This window comes from Phoca vitulina, unplaced genomic scaffold (assembly GCF_004348235.1).
Source record: "Phoca vitulina isolate PV1807 unplaced genomic scaffold, GSC_HSeal_1.0 scaffold8, whole genome shotgun sequence".
Lineage (NCBI taxonomy): Eukaryota > Metazoa > Chordata > Mammalia > Carnivora > Phocidae > Phoca > Phoca vitulina.
In genome coordinates, this window is record NW_022589711.1 from 50,961,417 (window position 1) to 50,983,590 (window position 22,174).

The 22,174-nt window shown below is 38.8% G+C and overlaps 1 protein-coding gene across 3 annotated transcripts in view; it reads left to right on the plus strand.

The window, feature by feature from the left end:
- Window positions 1-22,174, plus strand: part of ATP13A4 (ATPase 13A4) — a 125,562-nt gene that overhangs the window by 54,766 nt on the left and 48,622 nt on the right. For 2 of the 3 annotated variants that reach the window (XM_032406897.1, XM_032406899.1), the window contains 5 exons: window positions 6,943-7,012; window positions 16,798-16,932; window positions 19,471-19,641; window positions 20,658-20,815; window positions 21,435-21,623. In XM_032406897.1, the coding sequence (XP_032262788.1) occupies window positions 6,943-7,012; window positions 16,798-16,932; window positions 19,471-19,641; window positions 20,658-20,815; window positions 21,435-21,623 (723 nt within the window). The remainder of the gene's footprint in view (window positions 1-6,942; window positions 7,013-16,797; window positions 16,933-19,470; window positions 19,642-20,657; window positions 20,816-21,434; window positions 21,624-22,174) is intronic. The other variant, XM_032406898.1, reaches the window with a different exon arrangement.

Consider the following 22,174-nt stretch of genomic DNA (forward strand, 5'->3'; position numbering starts at 1 on the left):
TCTTCTTTATCCATTCATCTGTCGATGGACATCTTGGCTCTTTCCACAGTTTGGCTATTGTGGACATTGCTGCTATAAACATCGGGGTGCACGTACCCCTTCAGATCCCTACATTTGTATCTTTGGGGTAAATACCCAGTAGTGCAATTGCTGGATCGTATGGTAGCTCTATTTTCAACTTTTTGAGGAACCTCCACACTGTTTTCCAGAGTGGCTGCACCAGCTTGCATTCCCACCAACAGTGTAGGAGGGTTCCCCTTTCTCAACCTCCCTGCCAACATCTGTCGTTTCCTGACTTGTTCATTTTAGCCATTCTGACTGGTGTGAGGTGGTATCTCATTGAGGTTTTGATTTGGATTTCTCTGATGCCGAGAGATGTTGAGCACTTTTTCATGTGTCTGTTGGCCATTTGGATGTCTTCTTTGCAGAAATGTCTGTTCATGTCTTCTGCCCATTTCTTGATTGGATCATTTGTTCTTTGGGTGTTGAGTTTAAGAAGTTCTTTATAGATTTTGGATATTAGCCCTTTATCTGATATGTCATTTGCAAATATCTTCTCCCATTCTGTTGGTTGTCTTTTGGTTTTGTTGCCTGTTTCTTTTGCTGTGTAAAAGCTTTTTATCTTGATGAAATCCCAATAGTTCATTTTTGCCCTTGCTTCCCTTGCCTATGGCGATGTTTCTAGGAAGAAGTTGCTGCAGCTGAGGTCGAAGAGGTTGCTGCCTTTGTTCTCCTTTAGGATTTTGATGGACTCCTGTCTCACATTGAGGTCTTTCAACCATTTTGAGTCTATTTTTGTGGGTGGTGTAAGGAAATGGTCCAGTTTCATTCTCTGCATGTGGCTGTCCAATTTTCCCAACACCATTTGTTGAAGAGACTGTCTTTTTTCCATTGGACATTCTTTCCTGCTTTGTCGAAGATGAGTTGACCATAGAGTTGAGGGTCCATTTCTGGGCTCTCTATTCTGTTCCATTGATCTATGTGTCTGTTTTTGTGCTAGTACCATACTGTCTTGATGATGACAGCTTTGTAATGGAGCTGGAAGTCCGGAATCGTGATGCCGTCAGCTTTGCTTTTCTTTTTCAACATTCCTCTGGCTATTTGGGGTCTTTTCTGGTTCCATACAAATTTTAGGATTATTTGTTCCATTTCTTTGAAGAAAGTGGATGGTATTTTGATGGGGATTGCATTGAATGTGTAGATTGCTCTAGGTAGCATTGACATCTTCACAATATTTGTTCTTCCAATCCATGAGCATGGAACGTTTTTCCATTTCTTTGTGTCTTCCTCAATTTCTTTCATGAGTATTTTATAGTTTTCTGAGTACAGATCCTTTGCCTCTTTGGTTAGATTTATTCCTAGGTATCTTATGGTTTTGGGTGCAATTGTAAATGGGATCGACTCCTTAATTTCTCTTTCTTCTGTCTTGTTGTTGTTGTATAGGAATGCCACTGATTTCTGTGCATTGATTTTATATCCTGCCACTTTACTGAATTCCTGTATGAGTTCTAGCAGTTTTGGGGTGGCGTCTTTTGGGTTTTCCACATAAAGTATCATATCATCTGCAAAGAGTGAGAGTTTGACTTCTTCTTTGCCGATTTGGATGCCTTTGATTTCTTTTTGTTGTCTGATTGCTGTGGCTAGAACTTCTAATACTATGTTGAATAGCAGTGGTGATAGTGGACATCCCTGCCATGTTCCTGACCTTAGGGGGAAAGCTCTCCATTTTTCCCCATTGAGAATGATATTTGCTGTGGGTTTTTCATAGATGGCTTTTATGATATTGAGGTAGGTACCCTCTATCCCTATACTCTGAAGAGTTTTGATCAAGAAAGAATGCTATACTTTGTCACATGCTTTTTTTGCATCTATTGAGAGGATCATATGGTTCTTGTTCTTTCTTTTATTAATGTATTGTATCACATTGATTGATTTGTGGATGTTGAACCAACCTTGCAGCCCAGGGATAAATCCCACTTGGTTGTGGTGAATAATCCTTTTAATGTACTGTTGGATCCTATTGGCTAGTATTTTGGTGAGAATTTTGGCATCCATGTTCATCAAGGATATTGGTCTGTAATTCCCCTTTTTGATGGGGTCTTTGGTTTGGGGATCAAGGTAATGGTGGCCTCATAAAACGAGTTTGGAAGTTTTCCTTCCATTTCTATTTTTTGGAACAGTTTCGGAAGAATAGGTATTAATTCCTCTTTAAGTGTTTGGTAGAATTCCCCTGGGAAGCCATCTGGCCCTGGGCTTTTGTTTGTTGGGAGATTTTTGATGACTGCTTCACTTTCCTTAGCGGTTATAGGTCTGTTCAGGTTTTCTATTTCTTTTCCTGGTTCAGTTTGGTAGTTGATACATCTCTAGGAATGCATCCATTTCTTCCAGGTTATCTAATTTGCTGGCATATAGTTACTCATAATATGTTCTTATAATTGTTTGTATTTCTTTGGTGTTGGTTGTGATCTCTCCTCTTTCAGTCATGATTTTGTTGATTTGGGTCATTTCTCTTTTCTTTTTGATAAGTATGGCCAGGGGTTTATCAATCTTGTTAATTCTCAAAGAACCAGCTCCTAGTTTCGTTGATCTGTTCCACTGTTCTTTTGGTTTTTATTTCATTGATTTCTGCCTGATCTTTATTATTTCTCTTCTCCTGCTGGGTTTAGGCTTTATTTGCTGTTCTTTCTCTAGTTCCTTTAGGTGTAGGGTTAGGTTGTGTATTTGAGACCTTTCTTGTTTCTTGAGAAAGGCTTGTATTGCTATATACTTTCCTCTTAGGACCACCTTTGCTGCATCCCAAAGATTTGGAACAGTTGTGTTTTCATTTTCATTTGTTTCCATGAAGTTTTTAAATTTTTGTTTAATTTCCTGGTTGACTGATTCATTCTTTAGTAGGATGCGCTTTAGCTTCCATGTATTTGAGTTCTTTCCGACTTTCCTCTTGTGATTGAGTTCTAGTTTCAAAGCATTGTGGTCCGAAAATATGCAGGGAATGATCCCAATCTTTTGGTACTGGTTGAGACCTGATTTGTGACCTAGGATGTGATCTGTTCTGGATCTAATGTTCCATGGGCACTAGAGAAGAATGTGTATTCTGCTGCTTTGGGATGGAATGTTCTGAATATATCTGTGAAGTTCATTTGGTCCAGTGTGTCATTTAAAGTCTTCATTTCCTTATTGATCTTTTGCTTAGATGATCTGTCCATTTCAGTGAGGGGGGTGTTAAAGTCCCCCACTATTATTGTATTGTTGTTGATGTGTTTCTTTGCTTTTGTTATTAATTGGCTTATATAATTGGCTGCTCCCATGTTAGGGGCAGAGATATTTACAATTGTTAGATCTTCTTGTTGGATAGACCCTTTAAGTAGGATATAGTGTCCTTCCTCATCTCTTATTACAGTCTTTGGTTTAAAATCTAATTTGTCTGATATAAGGATTGCCACCCCAGCTTTCTTTTGGTGTCCATTAGCATGGTAAATGGTTTTCCACCCCCTCACTTTCAATCTGGGGGTGTCTTTGGGTCTAAAATGAGTCTCTTGCAGACAGTGTATCGATGGGTCTTGTTTTTTTATCCAATATGATAGCCTGTGTCTTTTGATTGGGGCATTTAGCCCATTTACATTCAGGGTAACTATTGAAAGATAGGAATTTAGTGCCATTGTATTGCCTGTAAGGTGACTGTTACTGTATATTGTCTGTGTTCCTTTCTGGTCTATGTTGCTTTTAGGCTCTCTCTTTGCTTAGAGGACCCCTTTCAATATTTCTTGTAGGGCTGGTTTTGTGTTTGCAAATTCCTTTAGCTTTTGTTTGTCCTGGAAGCTTTTTATCTCTCCTTCTATTTTCATTGACAGCCTAGCTGGATATAGTATTCTTGGCTGCATATTTTTCTCATTTAGTGCTCTGAATATATCCTGCCAGTCCTTTCTGGCCTGCCAGGTCTTGGTGGATAGGTCTGTTGCCAATCTAATGTTTCTACCATTGTAGGTTACATATCTCTTCTCCCGAACTGCTTTCAGGATTGTCTCTTTGTTTCTGAGACTCGTAAGTTTTAGTATTAGATGTCAGGGTGTTGACCTATTTTTATTGCTTTTGAGAGGGGTTCTCTGTGCCTCCTGGATTTTAATGCCTGTTTCCTTCCCCAAATTATGGAAGTTCTCTGCTATAATTTGCTCCAATATACCTTCTGCCCCTCTCTCTCTTTCTTCTTCTTCTGGGATCCCAATTATTCTAATGTTGTTTTGTCTTATGGTATCGCTTATCTCTCAAATTCTGCCCTCGTGATCTGGTAGTTGTTTATCTCTCTTTTTCTCAGCTTCTTTATTTTCCATCATTTGGTGTTCTATATCACTGATTCTCTCTTCTGCCTCATTTATCCTAGCAGTTAGAGTCTCCATTTTTGATTGCACCTCATTAATAGCCTTTTTGATTTTACTTGGTTAGATTTTAGTTCTTTTATTTCTCCAGAAAGGGATTCTCTAATAACTTCCATGCTTTTTTTAAGCCCCGCTAGTATCTTTAAAATCATCATTCTGAACTCTAGTTCCAACGTCTTAGTAATGTCCGTATTGAGTAGGTCCCTGACAGTCGGTCCTGCCTTTTGTTCTTTTTGTTGAGGTGATTTTTTCCATCTTGTCATTTTGTCCAGAGGAGAATAGATGAATGAGAGAACAAAATGCTAACAGGGTAACAACGTCCCCAGAAAATATACACTAAACAAATCAGAAAAGATGTGAAACTGGGGGAAAAGAAAGGGAAAGAAAGAGAAAAGAAGAAAAAAAGAAAAAAGAAAAAGATAAAAACAAACAAAAACAAAACAAAACAAAAAAACCAGAATATGATCAAATATGATCAGGCTGGTGCATTGATCAGTGCCACACACTAGATTTTGGGTGTATTTTAGTCCATTAGAAGAAAGTGCCTCCCAAAATTTTAATGAAAGAAAAACTTATATATGTACAAAAATAAGGGTTAATATGATGAAGGGATGGAATATGACTGTAAAGATGAAAATTATAAAATATTTTATAAAAGGAATTGATAAGATAAGAAGTTGGTTGAAAAAAGAAAGAAGAGGATTTAAAAAAAAAAAGGGAGAGAATGTGATCAGGCAGGAGACTAGAACAAAGCCATACACTAGAGATTTAGGGTATATTTTGATCTGTTAGAAGAAACTGTATCTCAAAATTTTAAAGAGAGAACAACTTATATATATATACCAAAAATAAGGGTAACTACTATGAAGGGATAGAATAGGACTCTAAAAATGAAAAATAATAAATATTTTTTAAAAAAGGGGTTGATAAGATGTTGGCTGAAAAGGGGAAAAAGAAAAATTCAAAAAAAAAATAAGACAGTTAAAAAAAATTAACTTTGAAAGACTAAAAAATCATGGTAAAAAAGCCATGGATTCTATGTGCAGGATTCCCCTACCGCTGGAGTTCTGCCGTTCTCACTGATCGGTAAACCTGGCCTTGGCTGGCTGTTCTCGCTGATCTTCTGGGGGAGGGGCCTGTTGCCATGGTTCCCAAATGTCTTTGCCGGAGGCGGAATTGCCCCGCCCTTGCCGGTCAGGGCTAAGTCATCTGCTCGGGTTTGCTCTGGGAGCTTTTGTTCCCTGCAAGCTTTCCGTACAGCTTTGGAGGCCGAGAGTGAAAATGGCGGCCTCCCAGTCTCCGCCCCGGAGGAGCCGAGAACTCCGGGCCCCGCTCCTCAGTGAGCCCCCAGAGAAAAGCAGTCAGTCACTCCCATCTCCCGGTCTCCGGCCGCACTCTGTGCTCACCTGGCCTGTGACCCAGCATTTCTATCTCTGGCTCACGACCCCGTGTGGAGTCTCCAAACCCAGCAGATCCCCGCGGTGCGCTCCCGTGCTGCTCCTCCTGGGGGAGGAAGGGGAGTCTCGCCGGATCTGCCGCTTGTTGGGTTCCTGCTGGAGGAGCAGGGGCCCGACTGTGCCGCGGATCATGGTTTATGGCAACCCCAAGCTGAGAGCCCGCGCCTGGGTTCTGTCCCTGCAGCCGGCTTCCCCGCTCCGATACCTGGGAGCTCTGCCGCACTCAGGCACCCCTGGTCTCTCTGTGACCCCGAGGGTCCTGAGACCACACTGTCCCGTGAGGGTTCCACCCCCCGCTTAGCCACCGGAGCGACGTCCCTCAGCGGAGCCGACTTCTAAAAGTTCCAATTTTGTGCTCCACGGCTTTATCACTTGCCAGTAGCGGCTGACGGAGTCCCCTCCCCCGCCGTCTATCCTCCCGAATATCGCCTCAGATTCACTTCTCCACACGTCCTACCTTCCAGAAAGTGGTTGCTTTTCTGTTCAGAGAGTTGTTGCTATTCTTTTCTTCAATCTCCTGTTGAGTTCATAGGTGTTCAGAATGGTTTGATCTCTATCCAGCTGAGTTCCTGGGACCAGACGAAATCCAGGTCTCCTACTCCTCTGCCATCTTGCTCCTCTCCCTTCTTGTGTATTTCATATATTAAAACAACATATACTGTGAGGAAATAGCAGGTACCACCAAACTCCTTATAAAGTTATAGATTAGGAACTCTGATGTGGGATAACTCAAGGCTGAAATAATGCTTAGTTCTCAAAGCTATTTGGGTACAAACACATATCTCCAATGATTAAAGTTCTTGATGTTCTCTACTTAAAGAACTAAACACAAATCTATGGTTATCAAAAACTACTTTGAGTGAACCAAGCATGCTGGGAAATTCCTTTCTACCAAAGAACACATACTTCTTATTGTTGGTGAACAGCCCAGCAAGTTGGATGACTTTTCAGTTGACTGATAGGCTACTTAGTCTTTTGTTTTTAGCCAGTGTATTCAGTCGGGAACAAGACAGTGCTCCATCTTTAAAGAAACTAACACTTTACTGAATTAATACCTGGGGCCTATCCTCAAATAAATAAGCCTTTTTCTATTTTCCATTCTTCTTTTTCAGCAATCTGTAAAACTCCACCATCTAGTTGCGTCACATAATAGCATTACAGTCTCTGTATGTGGGAGAAAAGGTAAGTCTCATTATTTTAGATCTATGTGTGTTCATATGGAATCAAAACAGGATTTAAATTTGTATCTCTGTTTCTACTACTCTCATCTTCATATGCATTTTTTTCTGTACATTTACTTGAAGAGATGAGGTCCTTGAGACATTTTCACCCTAAAAAAACTTTATTGAGGTAAAATTGACATATAATTAACGGAACCAGTTTAAAATGTACAATTTGATAGATTTTGACTTATGTATATCCATGTAACTATCCATGAAACCATCACCACAATAAAGATAATGACTATCCATTACCCCCAAAGGTTGCCTTGTGCCTGTTTGTAATCATTCTTTTCAACCTCTTTCTCCCCATCCCCATCCTCAGGCAACCACTTTACATGTTTAGAATTTTATATAAATGGTTGTACACTAGGCATTTTTTGTCTTTTATAACATATTCGGGTTAATTTTACAGGGGTCAAAGTTCCTAATTATTTTTAAATGTGTCCTTTTGTTAAAGTATGTCAATAGTTTATTCCTTTTTATTCCTGAGTAGAATCCCAGTGTATGGATAGACTAGTTTGTACATCCATTCACCTACTGATGGAAATTTGGGTTGTTCCTAGTATTGAGCTATTACAAAAAATGCCTCAATGAAAATTTGGGTTCAAGTCTTTGCATGGACATACACTTTCATTTTGTATGGGAAAATACATAACTGTGGAATGGCTGGGTCATATGGACAGGTAAATGTTTAACTTTTTAAGAAACTGCCAAACTGTTTTCCATAGTGTTTGTACCATTTTACATTTTTACTAATATGAGAATTGCAATTGCTCCACATTCTTGTCTAGTAGTCAGTTTTATAAAATTTTAGCCATTTTAACAGATGTGTAGTGGGATGTCATTGTAGTTTTAATTTGAATTTCCCTAATGACTAATGGCACTGACCATCTTTTCAAGTGCTTATTTTCTACTTATATATCCTCTTTGGTGAAGTGTCTGTTCAAATCTTTTGCTTATTAGGTTGTTTTCTAATTATTAACTTTTAAGAAGTTCTTTCTATATTCTGAATCCAAATCCTTTATCACAAATATGATTTGCAAAGATCTTCTCTCACTCTATGACTTATCTTTTCCATTCTTTTTACAGTGTCTCCCAAAGGGTGGATATTTCTACTTTTGTTAAAGTCAAGTTTATCAGATTTTCCTTCTGTGGATCTTGCTTTTTGTGTCATATCTAAGACATCTTTGCCTAATCCAAGGTTATTAAGCTTTTCTATGGTGTCCTAATGTAAATAAATGCTTAATATGTAAGTTCTTAATGAATATCTATTCAATAAATTGAGGTGAGGTACTTTTTGAGATTCAAAAATGCATTTTTTATAACAATACGATAGGAAAATATTGGTTATTTTCTGCCTAGAATGAGTTCATCGAATCCTTCTCAATATGAAGGGTTACAAGCTGGAGCCTTACTTGGAAATCCTACACATCTGGGAAACTTGTTAATGGTTAGGGTAGATTGAACAGATTTAACAGTATTTAACAACTTTGTTGCATAGGAAGGTGGGGAGTACAAAGTAGGGAATTTTCCTAAAGGATTGATTAGTCTGATCAATGCATTTTATCAAGAAATGATCAACAGTTTTCAAAATGAGATAGTAATTATGAATATAGCCTGGTGGATATAATTCTAGTCTTTCTTTATCCAATGCTATGAACATATCTATCTGGTTCCCAGGAGTGAGGGCTATAATTAACAACTGCAACAGATATTTTCCTATAACACAAAGAAGCAAACAACAATCTATAAAATTTGTAGCCCAAGCAGAAATGATTTGGGTTCCAGGATCAAAATGTCACATAAAATATAGTGATGCCCCTTCTCACACTTCATCTCAGACCTCCAAGAAATGGGGTTCATTACAAAAGGGAAATGTCCTGCATGAGAGAGAGAGAGAGAGAAAGACACATTCAGATCAAATCAAGTGTTGCCTTTTTGTTTTAACAGTTGGTTAGCAAAACCCAGGCTGTTTGCTTAGCTTTATTTACTTATGGTGGCTAAGAGTTTGTGGTTGCTGCTGGAAAATTAGGTGCTTAGTAGGGTTTATAACCAAATTAGCTTTGGTGAGTAGAGGAATTTTTTTTTTTTAATATTTTTATTTATTTGACAGAGAGAAAGATAGCCAAAAAGGGAACACAAGCAGGGGGAGTGGGCAGAGGGAGAAACAGGCTTCCCGCTGAGCAGGGAGCCCGATGCGGGGCTCGATCCCAGGACCCTGGGATCATGACCTGAGCTGAAGGCAGATGCTTAATGACTGAGCCACCCAGGCACCCCGAGGAATATGTTTTTGAACTCATAAATAATCGGCAACACTGCCACCTATTCCTCTTTTTTTTTTTTTTTTTAAGATTTTATTTATTTATTTGACAGAGAGAGAGCAGGAGAGTGGCAGAAGGAGAGGGAGAAACAGGCCCCCTGTCGAGCAGGGAGCCCCATCACTGCCACCTATTCCTTTCATGAGACTATTGTTGAAGTACTTGGTGGTTAGCTGATAACCATGAGAGTATTGTTTAGTTTTTTTCTCCAGGTGTAAAAGGCCTTCTCCAGACTAGACATCATTAGTGAGCCTTCTAATGGACAAATATACTTGCAATCTTTCAGGACAATTCTTTGCTCCCTACTATAAATTAGCATAGATCTGGTCTTCTAGTTATTTCTCCCTTCAGGCGCAAGAGGAAAGTTAATGTAATAGGTGGAGTTCTGCCCACTGTGAAGGTTTTCTTCTCCATAGTTATTCTGGGACTCTTTTAAGCCAGGATCTAATACCATGAAATGTTTGGGATTCTTTTTTGTCTATTAACGGCCATAAAAAACTTCATCTGAGGTCTTAGATGTACATTGAGAAAGAGACAACAGAATGACAGAATTGGGAAGACATGTTGGGAGGTGAGAAAACTGTTCTTGAAATTCACTTGGACTTTCAACATCTGTTTAAGTCTTACTTTGTGTATAACTCTTCTACTTGATAATTGAATGCTGTTGGGAACTCATAATTTATATGGCCAGTCATATCAGATAATGGTAAATTCATGATAGGTGGGTATTCTCCCTTAGAGGTTAACAGCAACAAACAAAAAACAAACACTACATTGTTTTCTAGAATGTTCAAAGTTTTAGGTTTCACATTTAGATCTATAATGTATTCTGAGGTTTTTTTAATTGAAGTTCATTCTTTGCAAATAGACATTCAAATGTTCCAGTACCATTTGTTGAAAAGACTATCCTTTCTCCACTGAGTTGCCTTTGCATCTTGGTCAAAAATCAGTTGCTCATACACAGGTGGAACTGTTTCTGGACTCCCTATTCTATTCTACTGATCTATCTGCTTGTCTTTATACCAGGGCCACCATATGGCTTTATAGTATTATTTAACTAAGCTAATGGTAGTCCTTTAGCTTTGTTCTTCTTTTTCAGTGTTGCTTTGGTGATATTGGGACCTTTGACTTTAGAATCAACCTGTCAATTTCTAATAAGAAAAAACATGATGAGATTTTGATTAGGATCGTGCTGGATCTATAGATCCATAATTTGTGGAAATTTGTGGAAAATTGACATATTAATAAGTTTGGGTCTTCTGACTTATGGATATAGTATGTGTCTACATTATTCAATCTTGGTTAATTTGGTCTTTGATTTCTCTCAGCGATGTTTTGCAGTTTTTGGTGTATGGGTCTTATACACTCTAAGATGCATTCCTAAATATTTCATGATTTTGATGCTATGGTGAATGGTATTTTTAAATGTATATGTTCAATTGTTCATTTGCTAGTAGTTTTTTCAAATGCATGTGATGATTAGTCTCTGTAGACTGTCATGTCTGTATTCTGAAGTTCGGGAGACCTCTGGATTTTGTCTGGGTTCCCGCTCCCTGCACAGTGGCCTGGGAACTCTCTAAAGGCAGTAAGCTGAGCAATTGTAGGGCACCTTCCCTTGTTTCCTGTCTTTTGTTGTTTATGTTCAGTTTAAATGGTTTAAAACCATTGTTTCATATATTTTGTATGGTTTTGGTTGTTTCAGATGGGAAGATAAATCTGTTCCTTTTTACTACATCTTGGCTGGAAGTAAAACTTCACCTTTTAAAAATACCCTGATCATTTTCTTGCTTAACTTTTTGTGATGAAACATTTTGCATACATATAACAATGGGGAGAATACGATAATGAAACCCCATGTAGCTATCACTCAGACTCAACAATTATCAACAATTTTCCTCCCTCACTCTGGATTATTTTGGAACTATCCCAGATATCATATAATTTCATTTGAAAAAAATTCAGTATATATAAAATATAAAGATTCTTTTTTAATTCCTTTACCTAAAAAAACTAAAATAACTCCATAATTTAAAAAATCAATTATATAGAAGGGTTTGAATTTTTCCAATTGAATCACAAGTGTGGGTTTATACATGTAAATGTATTTTCATATCAGGATCCAAATAAAGTCCACATACTGCAATTAGTTGATAAGTCTCAAGTTGAACTCTACACGTTCCCTCCTTTATATCTTACTTTTTTCCTTGCAAATTTTTTGTTGAAGAAAGTAAGAGGTTCATCCTATGGGTTCTACTGTTCGGATTATATTGATTACATATTCATAAAGTTATTTAACATGATTTTCTATAGCTTGCACTTCCCGTAAATTGGTCGTTAGATCTGGGGCTTGAGTTTTTGGCAAGAATACTTCATAGTTGATATCGCATACTTCCAAAGGGTGGTACGTACTATCTGATTATCTTCTTTTTGTGATTTTAGCAGACATAAATGTTTATGATCTAGATTAACTATTTCATTAGGAGTTTCCTAATTTCTACTTCTATCATACCATCTTCACATACTAAGTGGAGTATTTCTATAAAGAAAAACACCCTCCTCAACTATTTCATTACTCTGAGATTCAGTTTGTTTAAGAAAGACAGGATTAATATTTGATTATTCACTTTTATGTACCAGCTTTCAAAATAATGGGTTGATCCTCTAGCATTATCCAAAGGACTTTTTAGAGTCATTATGGCTTCATATGGGTTGGCACATTTCCATCCATGGCAATTTTTATTCTTACTGTGCTCAAATGGTCTCGTCTTTGGCCATTGAGTGCCTCCTCAGGTTGGCTTCTGAATTCTTTTGCTGTGACCCCAGTAGTCTTTAAAAGTTTTATTGCTCTCTGATATGATATGATATTCCAAACTTACCTTGTACAATTCCTGCTCCAAACCTGGACACATCCATTTTTCCAAAGAGCTCTTAGATATGGTTAGAGACCTCAACCAGAGCACTCAGAGTGCTCATTTCTACCGTGTTAGTCACTATTGCTTGGCCTTTTCAGAAGACAGACCTAGTCTTCCGACATTTCTTTTTAGAGAGGGAGAGAGAAAGGGTGGGGGAAGGGCAGAGGGAGAGAGAGAATTTTAAGCAGGCTCCATGCCCAGCACAGAGCCTGACAGGGGGCTCGATCTCACAACCCTGAGATCATGACCCGAGTCGTAATCAAAGAGTCAGATGCTTAACTGATAATCACCCAGGACCCCATCTTCTGACATTTCTAATTCAAGTTTAGAACTATGGGCTTTTTACTTAACTTTGTTGATTGTACTTTTTTCTCTCCTTTATCTCAAAAGTTGCAATTCTCAATGACAGCAACCAATTACTCATTTGCTCTATACCTCATACACAGTAATCTCAGAGTTGAAAGCCAAAACACCTAGGAGGAATATAATTCCTAAAGACAATTTGAGATTTTGGAAGGCGGCTATGCTCACCACTCTACCACCAACGCCGGCTTGACAATTTGAGATTTTGTTGGAGTTCTTTTCCCCTGTTTGTGATATACCATATGAAATGTACAAATTATACTTTTTAAAAAAAACTTATGTTTCAAAGTTACTCAGAATGGTTCTTCTCTCTATGGTTATGCCAGCAACTCAATAAGTTCATCTCATTCATTTTGCCTTAGATTTTTAGTGTTAACTTTTCAAATATATTTTTGTATTAGTTTATGTGGGTATTATACACAAATATATATTATATAAAGTATATAATTATAAATTTAGTAAAATTACATATTAAATATATAAATTATTTAAAATATATACTATATAAAATCATATAAAATATCTACATGGTTCAAAAGTTAAATCTGTAAGTCAAAACATTCAGGAGAGCTTTGCTCCTATCCCTCTTTTCTCAACCTTGTGCACTCACTCTCTCTATAAGAATCATTTTTGTTTGTTTTTGATTTATTCTTACATTTAAAAGATACAGAGACATTATATATAACATCCATATCTACATAGTATATATACAGAATAGTGTATATATTTACACTACTGCTTAGATAACAGGGGTATACCATACACGTTTAGCTCATATTTTCTGTTATGTTTGCTTTACACGCTTTTTTTTTTAAATATTGAGACATAGTTGACATACTATGTCATATTAGTTCAGGTGTATTTACATACTTAACTATGTTTCCTAGAGATTCTTTCATAGCGGGATATATAAATATTTTTTGCTCATTATTTCAGCTTTCTAGTACTTTTGTGTATGGAGCAACATTGTTTATTCAATCATTTCTCTATTTTTTTTTTAAAGATTTTATTTATTTATTTTGACAGAGAGACACAGTGAGAGAGGGAACACAAGCAGAGGGAGTGGGAGAGGGAGAAGCAGGCTTCCCGCTGAGCAGGAAGCCCAATGCGGGGCTCGATCCCAGGACCCTGGGATCATGACCTGAGCCGAAGGCAGACGCTTAACGACTGAGCCACCCAGGCACCCCCAATCATTTCTCTATTGAAGGATTTTATTTTTTAGTTTTTTACTATTACAGATAGTGCTATAATAAAAAGGCTTGTGCATATATCTGTCTTTTCTTATTTCCACCAGTCTATCTTTGGCATAGATTTCCAGAAGTAAAATTGCTGAGTTAAAGAATAAATGCATGTATGTACTTTTGCTAGATAGATATAGCCAAATTTCTTTCCATGGAGATTGTACCAGCTTGCATTTGTGCCAGAAATGCGTGTTTCCTCATACCCTTGTCGACAGAATATGCTGGCAAACCTTTAGGTTTTTCTAATTAGCTAGGTGGGCAATGTTAGATGTATTTCCTTTTTTCTTTTTTTAGGAAATAACTTAAAACTTACAGAAAAGTTGCAAGAATAATTCAAATAACTTTTTCCCTGAGCCATTTGAGAGTAAGTTGCCAACATACAGCTCTACGACTCCTACATATTTTAGTGTATATTTCTTTTTTTTTTCTTAAAGATCTTATTTATTTATTTGATAGAGAGATAGCGAGAGCAGGAACACAAGCAGGGGGAGTGGGAGAGGGAGAAGCAGGCTTCCCTCTGAGCAGAGAGCCCGATCTAGGGCTCGATCCCAGGACGCTGGGATCATGAGCTGAGCCAAAGGCAGATGCTTAATGATTGAGCCACCCAGGCGCCCCTATTTTAGTGTATATTTCTTAAAGACAAGGACATTCTCCTACATAAATGACAGTGTAGCCATTAATATCAAGAAGTTAATATTGACATATTAATAGCAACTGATGCTCAGACCCCATTCAAGTTCTGCCAGTGGTCTTAATAATGTTCTTTATAGGAAAGGATTTGGAATTACACAATAGTATTGTTAGACACATCTCTTTAATCTTTAATCTTTCCTTGACTTCATGACCTTGACTCCTTTCACTCTGGTTATTTTGTGGAATGTCTCTCAATTTGGATTTGTCTGATATTTCCTCATAGTTAAATTCAGGTTACACACTTTTGGCTGGAATATCATAGAAGTGATGCCGTGTTCTCATTGTTTCCTCTCAGGTGGTACATAATTTAAATTTGTTATATTACTGGTGATGTTAACTTGGATCACTTAATTAAACAGTATCTGCCAGGTTTCTCCATTGTAAATTTACTCTTTTGCCCTTTGTAATTAATAGTTATTTTGTTGAGAGATACTTTGAGACTATATAAACAAGCCACCCTCATTAAATTTACCTACTAGTTGTACATTGCTATTTCTTGGCTAAATTATTACTTTGATAGTTGCCAAATGGTGATTTTCTAATTGTATCTTTTCTCCTACATTAATTGTAATTTTACTGTAAGAAAAAGCTATCTTTTCTCCCCATTTATTTATCCATTCACTTATGTCATGTGGACTCATGAATTCCTATTTTATTTTATGGGTTATAGTTCATTTATCATCATTTACTGTAATGATCAAATCATTACAGATTTAGGCAGTGAGAGCCCCTTAAGTTGGCTTTGATGTTTTTTCTGTCTGTCTCCATCTTTCCTTGAGCGCTTTTTTACTTAATGGAGCAACAAAATGTTTTAGCTTATATGATACTTCTCTTGGCCCAGCCTTGTAATCAGCCATTTCCTTAAGGAACCCTGATTCTTTTTTGGGGGGAAGGAATAGAATTTTTTTTTTTTTAAAGATTTTATTTATTTATTTGACAGAGAGAGAGCACAAGTAGGCAGAGTGACAGGCAGATGGAGAGGGAGAAACAGGCTCTCCGCTGAGCAGGGAGCCGGATGTGGGGCTCGATCCCAAGACCCCAGGATCATGACCTGAGCCGAAAGCAGCCGCTTAACGGACTGAGCCACCCAGGCGCCCCGAGGAATAGAATTTAGAAACCAAAATTTGGGCACTAGATATGCACATTATTATTTGGGTTTCACGGCTCCTAGGCCCTCTCAGACAACATAATTAACGAATATATGTATAAAAAAAAGACAAGCAAACATATATGTGTGTATTCTCACATACATATTCATTTACATCTATATTATTTTTCTATTTATCTATTGAAAACCGACAATTTACATTGTTGTCTCCAATTCTAATCCAATACCACAGAGTTCAGTCTAGTTTTATTTCCGTCTATATTTGTAACTTCCTTTCTTCATGAGAAACCTGGCTCTCATCAGCCTCATTATACTACTTATTCTATCAATCCCTGCTGAGCGTAACCCGTCATCTATCATTACTGATGCTTTCCCCCACTTCCATGTAGACATATTTTTCACTGCTTGGACTCCAACATCCCGCACCAGGCCACTGTCAACATGGGGGCCCTTCTCTCCCTCCTTGGGCTCTGACCCCCTGCACCATGCCATGTGAACACCTGTGCATCCTTGTTAAGCTCCAAAACCTGCAGCTGGCTGCCACCCACATCCCCAACCTTCTGCAAGGATGCCTAGCTTGTTTGACCTCGATAGCTTTGGGACTGAGTAAGGAAGGAAAGAAATACAAGAAAGCAGACAGGAAGAAAGGAAGGAAGGAAGGCAGTTAGGAAGGAAGGAATTTTCAATTTTTAAGTTCAAATGTTTAATATGTTGCTTCATTGTGTGTGTGCATGGGCAGGTGTGAACTGCTAACATCTCTAGCAATTTTGCTATAGTCATTTGCTATACATCTCTCTCTTTTTTTAGGAGTTCTTTATATATTAGGAATATTAATCTTTTGTAATGTAATGTAAGTTTCAAACATGTTTTCTGAATTTGTCTTTAGTTTTTTTCTGTTTATTTATTGTTTTACCATACAAAGGTTTTTATTTTATGTAATCTGTTATTTTTTTCTTATTGTTTCCAGATTTTGAATCGATGTTGAGGGACAGCTTTCTTTTTGAAAATGCCCTGGTTGCTTTTTCATTGATTTCCAATTAAGGTAGTTGTTGGACTATGTTTCTGTGGGAAAAAAAATCTGACTTGACTCTGCCATCTCACACTTTCAGCTGGAGTCCAAGAGCTGGAATCACGCTTCCTGGTACCTGGAGATCTATTAGTTTTGACAGGGAACAAAGTGCAAATGCCGTGTGATGCCATCCTGATTGATGGCAGCTGTGTGGTAGATGAAGGCATGCTGACAGGTACGGTTCCGTCTCACGACTTACAGCCTCCGTAAGCTCTCCTGGGTTCCTCCTCTATCTGAACAACGATGGCAAAGCACGGGGCTGCTATGGGACCTTTCCACTCCCACAAGTCTTACTTGACTGTCCTGCTCTGGATGGTTCTGAGGGTTCAAATGAAAGCTGCTTTCTATGTGCTAAGTTTGATACAGTTGTAACTTTCTGAGAGCTTAGCATTTTCTTCTTGAACAAAGGGTATTACAACCCTGTCATTCTACTTTAAAAGGTTGTGGAGGTCATTAGACGTTTCAGAGTCATCTGTGACTTTTATGTTTAGTGTTTTCATATAAAATATATCTTCAGATAAACTTGGAGGATGATGACATCCTGTTGATGTCATCTAGAAACCCAGAAGGTCAAATCCAAGCTCTTTCTGGCTTGGCTTGACCATGTCGAAAAGTTCATGACACAGGATTTGGCACATCTGCTACTATGAAAATACACACTGGGAATTTTGGACTACCTGTATTTCATTTTTAAATAGCATGCTGGAGCTGGGAGGGACCTTAGAGGTCACTGCATCTCATGGATATGGAAGCTGAGGTCTAGAGAGGAGAAGTGACTTGTTCAAGGTCACAGTGCTTTGAGTTCTCACGCATGCATATGAGGAGATGTTTTGCCAACATTTCTGTAAGATAAAGAAGAATCATAAAGTCTTTTTCACAGGTGGACTAAGGGGTTGAGAAGACACATTGATATACTGTGGTTCCCATGAAAGCCCAAATTGAATCCATTTCTCCTGGGCAGCCCAGGAAGGCATGAAATAAGAGACAAGAACACACACCTTTCTTCTATTAACTTTACCAAAAATATATTTTTAAAAATATTTTATTTATTTATTTGACAGAGAGAGAGAGCAAGAGAGGGGACACAAGCAGGGGGAGTGGGAGAGGGAGAAGCAGGCTTCCCGCCAAGCAGGGAGCCCGATGCGGGACTCAATCCCGGGGCCCTGGGATCATGACCTGAGCCGAAGGCAGACGTTTGACAACTGAGCCACCCAGGTGCCCCCCAAAAATATTTTTTAAATGTGTGGCAGGCCAGGTTTCTTCCTATAAGGAACACATAGATTTGTAAAAATCCCTTAGTGCTGGGACTCTTGCAATACTAAGGACCATTTTCCTGCAAAAGTGCAGAATATATATCTGACTTTGTACTGCCCACTCTGCAAAGACCAGTGGAGGGTTTACAAGGTTTGTTTCCCAGAACAGGCCCTAATTATTTCCATAACTTCATTCACCACCTTGTATTAGCACTTCAACGTGCTTCAATCTGTCCCCACTGCATGGCAAAAGTCACCCATGTCCCAATTGCCAAATCCAAAGGATTCTTCAGATTTCTTTTCTTATGGCCCTCTCTGCTGCTTTTGACTATTCTGACCATCTCTTCCTTTGGAAAACTCTCTTCTCCCTAATTTTCCAAGACAGCCTGTCTTTCCAAGTTCTTCTACCACTGATGACACCATCCAGTGTCCTATGCTGCTTCTCCTTCCCCATACTCTTGATTGTTGGTGCTGCTCAGAGCTATGTCCTAGCCCTATCCTCTTCTACCCTCACATGTGGTCCCTAAGTAATCTCATCTCTCCCATGGCTTCGATCATAGTCAGCAAGGTGGTGAATCTGACTAAATGTCTCTGGTCAAGACCTCTCCCCTGAACTCCAGACCCAAATAAATAAACGCAAGACATCTCAGCAGAGCCATTCCACAAGGTATCTCCAACTCATGGTGACCATAAGGCAATTCTTCCTTCCTCCTATAATCCCTGTGTTGATGACCACCACCACCCTCTGCTCATTCTCCCAAGTTGGAAACCAGGAAGCCATTTTGAATTTCTCTGTCCCTATGACCTGCCAAGATAAAAACTCCCCAAGTTTTGTAACTTCTCGCCTCCTTATTTCTCAAATCCAGCACTTCCTCTCTACTCCCACTGCCAACTGCCGTAGTTCAGATCTCGTTCTCTCCAACTGGATGTCCAGCCTCCAACCTCACCAGACTTCAATCCACTCTCATACAGCAGACAGAGTGCTCTCTCTTATACACAAATATGATGTTAGTCTCCTGAATAAAGCAGTGAAATATCTCCCCACCCCCTTCTGCCACTAATGCCTACAAAAACCATTTAAACCCTTAAATATGTGCACTTGGGCCCTCCATGCTTTGACTCCTACACAGCTCTCATGGCCACTCACTCCCCAACACCCCACATTCTGGATTGCACAACTTGCTATTCCCTACATAGCTATTTCTAGCCTTTTTAAGCATCCATGTGTGATGTTACAAAACTTATAGTATTTATAATACATTATACTTATTTGCCTGGACTACAAATCTCCTAAAAACAAGAACCATATTTCTTTCTCCTTATATCCCTAAAACCTAGGGTTGTCCTTGCCTCCATGGCAAGCTTAGAACAAATGTCTGCCACATGCTGAGTGAGGGCATGCATGATTCAAAAGAGTGAAGGCTCCTCACCTCACAAAATGAGATGCTCGTTTTCTATAGGAGAAAGCATTCCAGTGACTAAAACTCCATTACCCAAGACGGAGAGCTCTGAGCCCTGGAAAACACAGAGTGAAGCCGACTATAAATGGCATGTCCTCTTCTGTGGGACAGAGATTATCCAAGCCAGGGGAGCCTCTTCTGGGACCGTGAGAGCAGTTGTGCTGCGGACTGGTGAGTTACCAGCTCTTCTTCTGTCTTGTCACTTTAATGAAATATTTCTGCTTCATTTATCTAGTGCCTTAAATTTACTAGGTAAGGAATAGTCTTTAGGTAATAAGCCAAATATATGTAAATTCATATATTTTAAGTGTGAATTGCACTATGGTGTATGCCTTTGAGTAAAAACAATCCTGAAGACAATTACTACTTATGTGTTTTGTGGTTTATAAGCTATTTCCATATATGAAACCAATACAGCAAAGATGCCTGTTCCCACTTTGTACATAAATAGGCTGAGCTCAGCACAATCCAAGCAGGCTTAAAAAAAAAAAATTACACAGCCAGTTGCCGACAGAGCTGGACCTAGAACCTAGAGCTTTTAACCCCAAATCCCAAGTTCTTTCTAGGCAGGGCTAGAAACTGAAACTTGACACTGAAAAGTGTTAGAAATTAAGTCCATCGGTATTTACTGGGCCATATGGTTTAAATTCAAGTAACATGAGTGTGTGTGTGTGTGTGTGTGTGTGAATGCTCATGAGTCGTTTCCTTAAACTGAAATTATACTAGGGAGTGCCTGGGTGGCTCTCAAGAGTCAAGTGTCAGACTCTTAATTTTGGCTCGGGTCATGATTTGAGCTGGGCACTCAGCGCGAGTCTGCTTGTCCCTCTCCCTCTGCCCCTAACTGTTCTCGAGCATGCCTTCTCTCAAACAAATAAAATCTAAAAAAATGAAGTTACACTTGGAAAAGCTGTGTTCTGATCCCAGTGTGGTGGTTTCCTTGCTCTGGGATGCATTGAAATTGAAAGTAGAGAGAAGAAAGATCAGAGAGTAATAGACTCTGAAATAGGCATGGTGAGATATTTCCGTTCAGCACTCAGGTATTTTCCCAATTATCCTTTAATTTTCTTTGGGCTTAAGAGCTGTTTAAATATCTCCAGAAAAAAACAAAGGCCATGTTGAGGCTTAGAAGAGCACTAGCAGTAGGATTTTTCATCCTGAGAATGTGGAGTGTGTGTTTGTTATTTCAGGATTCAACACTGCAAAAGGGGACCTCGTGAGATCCATTCTTTACCCGAAGCCAATGAATTTTAGGCTCTACAGGGACGCCATCAGGTTCCTCCTGTGCCTTGTAGGGACAGCAGCGATCGGGATGATCTATACTTTGTGCGTCTATGTGCTCAGTGGGGTAAGCTGCTTTTGTTCTTTTACTACCTGCACGTATACACTCATCTATGTATAATTTAGACTCTGCGCGTTAACCTTAATCTCAGGCATGGTTTACAAACCTGGGAACAAAGGCAAACACTGAAAACCTGCACATATACTCACAGTTCCCCAATATCAGCGATTGATCACCAAGTAATATAACAATCAGATCCAGAGGGACAAAACACTATTTATTGAACTATCAACATGCCTCTCGTCTGGTACACTTCTCCTTATGCTATTTTTTCATTTTCAATCTGAGAATATATTCATTCCAATAATGTAGTGTTTTGTAGTTATTAAATAAGGAATTTAAAATAAAAGCCAGATACCCAATGTTGGTGAGGTCATGGCAGACTTGTACATTGTTCTCTGCTGGTAGTAGAATGAAGCATTACAAACCTTTTCATTGTACTTTGGAAATTTTATGAGAGCCATACTCTTTGACCCTTTCATGTCATTTCTGGGAATTTGACCAGAGAAGTAAAAAAAAAAAAAAAGAAGAAGAAGAAGAAGGAAAAAAGCCATATGCACAATGCTGTTCAGGACTGATTTACCTGATTTACGTGTAAGAGCTAAAGAGTGACTTTTTGTCCCAGGATCCTCCTGAGGAGGTGGTGAAGAAAGCCCTCGATGTCATCACAATTGCAGTTCCTCCTGCTCTGCCCGCTGCTTTGACCACGGGCATTATCTATGCCCAGAGGAGGCTGAAGAAGAGAGGCATCTTTTGCATCAGCCCCCAGAGGATCAATGTATGTGGACAATTAAACCTTGTCTGCTTTGACAAGGTATGTGTGTTTCATCCTCGTTCTCATCGCCATTTTGTCATCGTTATCATCGGGTGGAGGTGCTTCACACTCCTCTGGAGCAGGAAGCAGAGGATGTGGCATCTGACTTCATTTTATCTCTGGTTGGGTGTGTGATCTAGGAAAGGCACATCTCTTGAGCTCTCAGATTCTGGGGTTTAGAGGAGGGAGAGTAGATACTGAATAGGTGAATCTTTTTACAGTCCTTCCAGCTCCAATATTCTATAAAACACAGTTAATTAAACTGACATTCTGTCCCTCCTCAGTCAAAACCCCATACAAAGAACAAAACTGAAACCCTTTACTATGGTCATTGCTGTATCCCTAATGCTAAGAATCTTGCTTAGTGTATAGTCCGTGCTCAATAAATATTTATTGAGTTAGTGAATGAATAGAAAAAGGAAGAGTTTATTTAACTGTGTTTTACTTGGGTGATTGGACTTGGTTATATGAAGACCCCAGTCAAATCCTTACTGTAATTTCCCACCTGTACTATATTGCTTAAGATGATCCTTGATTATATGCCAGTTATT